We start from the raw sequence: 7,040 nt of genomic DNA, 5'->3' as shown, positions 1-7,040 counted from the left end.
GATTTCGCTGTTTTAATTTGTTTTCTATTTAGCTTTATAAATTTTGAATAGTCATTTTTTAAGTTTATTTTGAGAGAGACCATGTGTGAGCACATGAGTGGGGGAGGGGCAGAGAGAGAGGGAGAGGGAGAAGCCCAAGCAGGTTCCACACCGTCAGCACAGAGTCCCATGCAGGACTCGAACCCACCGACGGGGAGATGGTGACCTGGGCAGAAATCAAGAGTTAGATCCTCAGCACAGGGAGCCGCCCAAGCACCCTGGTTTTGAATAATTATTAATTTAATTTTCTGAGGCCCTCTAGCTGAAGATTATTTCTTCATTGACATAAAGCATTTTAAAATGTTTTCAAAATGCACACGGCTGAGGAAGTACAACCGAAATTTGAGTTCCGTGTCTGGGGTGATGCAAGACACAATGTGGGGAAATTGGGAGTTGCAGACAGAGGGCAGCCCAAGAATAAAACTCCCTGGGAATTAACCAAAAATTCCAGGGACAACGCCAGATTTTTAAAAGCTATGAAACTGAGGGAGCGCAAGTAGAGATCTCAAAGGAAGCAGGTATTATCAGAGTTCCTGGGGAACAAAGGTCGATCTCCAGCCAGGGAGGAGGGTGGTCCTGGAGGTGCCAGAGGGTTGGGGGAGGGAGCTGCAGGCTGGATGATGGGGAGGGGCCGTGGTCCAGCTACTTCTGTCCCCTCCCTGCCCTCCGGGGCCCTTTGTGACCAGGCCACAGCTCTGTGATGTGGTGTGATGTGATGTGAGCCTGGGGCTCTTGTCCCCAAGTACAAGCTCAGCGCTCAGTTGCTCGAGGACAGTAGTGGGATCAGGAACTAACGCTTCGAGTAAGGAGATGGAGAATATTCTCTTCGCTCTGAGAAGCATTAGCGCTGGTTGGCTGAGCTCCAGCCTCCCCTCCTGGACAACCCAGACCATCTTCTGCTTCCTGTGTGGACTGTCGTTCTTCCTCCTGTTGATCTTCGGCTTCCAGACTGATCCAACATCCTCAGCACCACGAAGGAAACGCAGAAGCAGCAGAAAGGTAAGGAACCTTGGCCCGGACCCAACAGAGAGGAGGATTCCGTCTTCTTTTCTATTATCGTTTCCACTATTCTGAGTCACTGGGGAGACTCCCGAGCTGGGAAAGAGCAGAACTGGTGTTCTCGGGGAAGAAGAGAGCACCATCCTCCCAGGCCAGGCCAGGCCAGACCAGGCAGGGGTTACAGGGGCAGGAGGGCTTCTCCCGGGAGGTCTCGGGCCAGGAGGCCGGGTGTGGCAGAGGGCTCCTGGGCCGCGGCCCCAACACAGTGACCGGAGGACTGGAGGCCCAGCTCCACCCCCGGGGGAGGACAGGCTGCTGGGCACCGGGCCGGCAGCCACCTTCCCGGGGCAGGTGTCTCAGGAGAGCTGGCCTCGTTGGGGCCGATCGAGGGTGGCTCCGAACCCAGGAGGCCCCGAGCAGGGGCGGCAGCAGGGCTCGGGGCTCGGGAAGCGAGGTGCTTCCTCAAGGCGCTGAGACACACCCGCAGGTCTGGGAACGTTTCTCGAGCAGAGGAACAGGGACGGAGAGATTTCTCGCATCGAAAATCCGCGCGTCCATTCTTCAAAGTAGAAAAACGGAGAACAGTTTTGTCCACTTTGCAAATGAGGAACAGGAAAGAAAGCCCCCCCCCCACCCCCCGCCCCATGAGTTGAATGTAGGAAGTCGCGCTGTTCATGAACACAGAGCACCTGCAGCCAGAGAGGCGAGACAGACTGGGGGTCCCGTCCCCCCAACCCCGTGTTCTCTCGTCTCTGCAGCAGGTGGCGCCACGGCGAAGGAGCACCAGAGGCAAGAAAAGCGAGCTCCTGAAAGGTAAGGGGCCGCCGCTGAGCCCTGCGCCCCTGGCGAGTGTCCCTCCTGCTCCGAGCCCCCAGCCCCGCCGTCTCCGGGACACCCGCGTCCGTCCCTCAGGAAACAGAGCCCCGGGAGTCTCCCGGGACGGAGGGCGGAACCCCGAGGCCTCCCAGATTCTGGGCCAGAACCAGCCCGAGGGGCCGGACACGGGTGTCGCCCGGCAGGGGCCTGGGACCTCCAGCTCCAGCTGTGGCCAAGTTGTGGAACTTTGCTCAGGTTCCTCGGGGAGGCCGCCCGGCCCTTTCTCCCCCCACAAGGTCACGAGTGGGGAAGCTCTCCGTAAAGGACAAAGCGACCCCCACCGTGGGTCTTGTTGTCACCGTGAGACCACGTGGCCTCGGACACCGATGTTCGGAGCTCCCGAGTCTAATCCCCCAAAGGTGTCCCCTAAAGGGACATCGCGCCCGCCTCCCGTAAGACCCCCGGGACCCCGCCTTCGGCTCTGTGACCGGGTCTCCCGTCTCCAGCTTACAGAAACTGCCTGCAGGAGCTGGAAGGGGTTCGGGACCTGGTTTCCCTTCTGCAGAGGTAAAGAATCTTGCCCCTTCTCTCCCGGGTGGGCCTCTCAGAGCCTCTGGTGGGACCCCAGGGCTGCAGGGGGCGGGGGGAGCCCTGGGGACGGAGATCGGATAGGGCCCCGGGGGGAGGGACGGCGGGAGCGCTGGGAAGCGGGTGGGGGGGCCCGGAGGGCGGGGATGGCCACGCCCGGCCCTGTCTGCTCCGGGCTGCAGCGCGTGCCTCGTGTCTCCCGCAGCCACTTGGGGCGGCTCTCTGACCAGGGAGGCCTTCATCAGCTCTTGGGGCAAGAAGCCCCTGGGGCCGCGGGCAAAGCAGCACCTGCCGGAGCCCATCAGCCCCGCGGGGAGCCCGCGAGAGATGCCGCCCCCGCCAGGGCCCCGACGGCGTCCCCCGCTCCTCTGGCCTCCACGCTGTCACCAACCCCAACGACCTCCTCGGTGTCTGTTCGTTCGAACTCCTCCCTGAGTGCTCCTTGGCCACCAGAGTCTTGCCTTCCCCTGGGTGGCTTTTCACCCCAGCCCCTTGCTCTTTCCCCTTCCCCGCCCCGTCTCCCTTCTCCGGAGGCCAGCCCTCCACCTCGGCCAGACTCTACTTTAGCTGTCCCTCAGTGCAATTCCATGGCACTCCCGCTGGACGCCGTCCCACGGAGCCCGTCTCCACACACGCCCTGGGTTGCCTCTGCCATCCCAGCTATCTCAGGCCTGGGCCTCTCAAGCTGTCCCATTTCGGCCCTGTCCTGGTGGCAGGCAGCCGCCAAAGCCTGGCGCCCCTCCACCTCAACACGCTTGGAATCCTGGCAAGAGCCTCATTCCCACCGGCACCCGGAGGCCTCGCTCTGGGGAGGCCCCGGGAACAGAGAGGCGGAGGCCGGTGTCCTCTCTTTCATCGGTCCTGATGTCCAGAAGCTGCTGGAGATCCTCATCACCAAGAGAACAGAGCTGAGGTTTTGGAAGGAGAAGGAAAAGAAGGAAGAGTCAGACTACCGCGTGAGCTCTCTGGGGAGCACGTTCACGTCACCGCGGGGCGGGCGGGACGCCGTGGGTTACCGATCCTTCCGGAGCATGAAAGGCGAGCCACAACAGCTGCTCGGCCCCGAGCAGCCTCCATATCCCAAGATTTCGGGGGACAACTTACGGCTGAAATGCAGCCAGCTCTTCTGGGGTCTCCCCATTCTGCACAGTGAGTCCCTGGTGGCCACTGTCAGCGTGACTGGTCCCCCACTGGAGTCACCCTCTGTCGTTTTCAATGAACTCTCTCGTGCCTTACCATCCCAAATTCAGGCTGGCGTAGCTTCTCGTCTGTCACTGGAGCAGCCCTTCTCTCACCCTGTGGCTGAGCCCCAAGCCTTGACCCCAAGTTTGTCCCAGTCCCAGCCCCTGCCTCCGGCTCAGGTCGAGGCCCAGGCCCACCTTGCACCCTCTGTCCCAGCGGGGCCACCTTCTCTCCCACCTCACATGGCCGGTGAGGCATCGGAGCCTCCCGTCCAGAATAACATGCCATCATTCATCCCAAATGCAATTCAAAACCTGGAGTGTCACTTTTTGAAGAAGCAACTAGAAAGGAACAGGACTCTACCCTCTGTGGTGAAACGATCTCAGGAAGTCTTCAGCCAGGTCCTTCCCGACTTCCCCCAGGACAGCCCGGCCTCCCAGGCCCACGGGCCAGTCTCCGTCCTCCCCTTCCCCTCCGGGGACTTGACCAGCCCCGAGCCCCAGAACCTTCTGGAACCACATCTTGGAAAGAGGTCCACGAAGCAGCAAGGTGGCGGGCCCCACAAGATCCAACCATCCGTGGAGCTGGCCCAGCCTCAGGGCGAGCCCCCGAAGGTGCCACAGGCACAGAGCGGAAGCCTCCAGGTTGCCCAGGAGACCGGGTCGAGGGGCCCAGGGCTGACCACACCAGGAGAAAACCTGGGCAAGGATGCAGGGCCTAGTGTGGGGAGGGGCCAGAGAGATCTACACGGGAGCCTGATCGGCTCTTCATCGAAGGTTTCAGCAGTAAACTCTGAGGGATCACACACAGACTTGATGAAGACGGGCGGCCCAGGCCAGAATCATCCAGAACAGCTCCTGAGAGCCCATTTGGGCAGGAAACTGGGGCAGATCACAGAGGGCCAGATCCCTGTGAGTGTTCATGATTCCAGGCTTGCTGCCAGCCATGTCCCGGACCCTCCTGGAAAGCCAAGCGCTCACAGGGAAACTGGAAATCCCGCATTTTCCAAGCACCCGGAGCCCTGCGTGAACACCCCCCACAATTTCTCCACGCTCAGTCCATACACTCAGCAGATGCTGGAAGCACATATCATAAGGTTTCGGGTGAGGCACAGATGGGGCCTGCCCCTCAAGGTCCTCAAGCCTCTAAATTTCTTTAAGCTGCAAAAGAGCTCAATCTTTCCACCACCGTCCACTCCCTGCTCGGCCACCTGTCTACCTAAGGCCGGGGCGGAAGCCAAGTTCTTGGAAAAACCTCCTGAGCCCCATCAAGGAGAGAAGGTCCTAACGGAAGAGCCCGTTCTCACTCTGGGGAGTCCCCTCCTTGACCCCCAACCTGCACGTGAGGAAATCCAGTGGGCCCTGGGTGAGTCTCCACCCGGTGACGGCCCTCGGCCCTCGGGGGCCCCTGTGGCTGGACGGGAGGCCGGGCTACGTCCTCAGACACCCTCATGCAGCTTCGTGGGCAGAATCTGGCACAGCAAGACTGGCGCGGGGGATCCTCAGAACAGCAGCCTGGAGGCAAGTCCAGCAAGGGCCACAGATGAGCCAAGGAGAGGGAGCGGGGGTCGGACCTCGCGGGACCCCTGCGGCCGCGTGTCGGTACTTGAGCTCAGCTTCGAATCCCGGTCCTCGAGCGCCCAACGGGCCAAGGAGCTGGGGGAGGGCGAGGAGGCCCCTGCCTGGGGAGACACCTTGGAACCCGGTGTGCTGGCCAACAATCAAAGCGTCAAACCAGACGTGAGAAGATCAGGGTCATCCGGGAGCAGTCAAGGCCCCTCCACACCTCCAGCGTCGGTGGCTCGAACCCAGGAAGAGGTTGAGGCACAGCTTGAAGGGTTCGAGCTCCAGGGATCGGTCGAGCCGGAGGAGCCTCAGGGCCCTGGCCGCGGTGTGCTCCTGCAAGACTTTGAAACTGGCGTGCTCCTGCAAGACTGTGCCACCGATGACCTTCTTCAAGACTGTCACTCTGATGTGTTCCTTGCGGCGGACGTCTTGGCCTCTCACAGATCTCCGTCCGGCTGCCAGAGTGAGTCCAGTACAGACACGTCAACTTCCTGGACGTCCTCTCACTTCGTCTTGCATGCACAGAACAGCCGGGGGCAGCCAGACCCACTGAGACGGTGGGGCCTCCGTAGCCCCCAGAGCAAGGCATCCGTCCACGCTGACAGGAGAGAGGCCTACAGGAGGCTCAGCCCAGGAGGGCGTGAGAAATGGCTGGCAGAGCTGAAGTCCTTCCAGGCCAGTGTGATGAGCCACCCTGCCCAGGACGAGGACTCGGCAGAGACCCCAAGAAGCAGGTTCGCTCAGCTCCTGCCCAAGAAGGAGGACGCTGCTCCAGAAGGCCACTTGAGAAAAAGCGTGAGGCACCTCCTGCAGTGGATTTTTCCCAGTAAAGGCAAAGGACCGGAAGATCCCGGGCACAGGGGCCAGCCTGCAGCAGCCACCGCCCAGAGGCAGGGCCCCGTCTCGGGCACATCGGTTGAGGACAGCAAGTCTGCCGGGGCTCAGGTGCTCATGACGGCCGTGGGTCGCATCCTAGAGGAGAACCTGGTGCCTCGCCAAGGACTTAGAGCCTCGGAGGTCAACTGGCACCAAAGGGAACCCCAGGCGCTGGCAGGCACCCGTGTCTGCTACCACAGGGTCCTCTCCTACCAAGAGCAGAGGAGAGTGATGAGAGAGACCGCCTGCCACCTGCAGGCCACCCCCGACGGCCCCGGCTGTCCTAACGAGAACCGGTGGTGTAGAGGCAGAGAAGGCAGGTGGGCCTTCGTACCCAGGAGGCTGGGGTCCCCAGACGGACCCTGCCACCACGGGCGGATGCTGGCCAGAGCCTCGGGCCGCCCTCACCGCCCCCACTGCCCCAGGCACTGCCTCCTTCAAAACTACATCTCCTCCAGTCATTCCGTGTGTGCTTCTCATGCCTTTCTTGGGAGGACACCTTTTCTCCAAGAAAGGATGCATACAGTACAGAGAAAAATGTATTTTTCTCAGGTTAGCACATCCTCTATGGGCTAATGGCTTCTTCCCGCCACAGTTTTTATTGTTTTCCAAAATATATGTTTGTTTATCTCAGGAGAGGAGCTGGCCTCTGTCTGTGCCCTGCGGGGTGGTGGGGGGAGGAAGGCGAGGATCCGGGCATGCTCTCCCCCAGTGCCTGCTTTGGCTCCCAGAAGGAATGGAGCCCTGGGAGGAGGGTGGCCATGTGGTATACTCCAGACCCCCTCCCTCACACACCTTCGGTTTGCATAACAAAGGAAAGAGGAACACAACCCAGAAGACCCCACCCCGGATCTGGCTCCGCCCATCCCGTCCTGCTCTCTCTCTACCTTGACCTTGGGCGGCTGTAGGGGAGGGTCTGCAGGGGCAGAAACCCCTCGGCTCCGGGGCGCCTGGAAGACAGCGTCAGGTGTTAGA

At 61.1% G+C, this 7,040-nt stretch overlaps 1 protein-coding gene across 1 annotated transcript; it reads left to right on the top strand.

Annotated features, from left to right (window-relative positions):
- Window positions 1-829: 829 nt before the first annotated feature.
- Window positions 830-6,698, top strand: LOC125929997 (spermatogenesis-associated protein 31E1-like). The gene is made up of 4 exons (XM_049641648.1): window positions 830-1,038; window positions 1,797-1,851; window positions 2,361-2,421; window positions 2,648-6,698. Exons 1-4 carry the CDS (start codon window positions 850-852, stop codon window positions 6,639-6,641), a joined length of 4,299 nt encoding a protein of 1,432 aa, XP_049497605.1. The 5' UTR covers window positions 830-849; the 3' UTR covers window positions 6,642-6,698.
- Window positions 6,699-7,040: the final 342 nt, after the last annotated feature.

The sequence above is a fragment of the Panthera uncia genome, chromosome D4, assembly GCF_023721935.1.
Source record: "Panthera uncia isolate 11264 chromosome D4, Puncia_PCG_1.0, whole genome shotgun sequence".
NCBI classification, from domain to species: Eukaryota; Metazoa; Chordata; class Mammalia; order Carnivora; family Felidae; genus Panthera; species Panthera uncia.
The sequence above is the reverse complement of the archived record's forward strand: the minus strand, read 5'-3'. Positions and strand labels throughout refer to the sequence as shown.

Excerpts from the sequence above, each read along its gene's own strand:
- LOC125929997 (XM_049641648.1), top strand. The coding sequence starts at position 850 with ATGGAGAATATTCTCTTCGCTCTGAGAAGCATTAGCGCTGGTTGGCTG. Across the intron at positions 1,852-2,360 it reads GAAAAGCGAGCTCCTGAAAG|CTTACAGAAACTGCCTGCAG; the intron begins GTAAGGGGCCGC and ends TCCCGTCTCCAG. Across the intron at positions 2,422-2,647 it reads CTGGTTTCCCTTCTGCAGAG|CCACTTGGGGCGGCTCTCTG; the intron begins GTAAAGAATCTT and ends TGTCTCCCGCAG.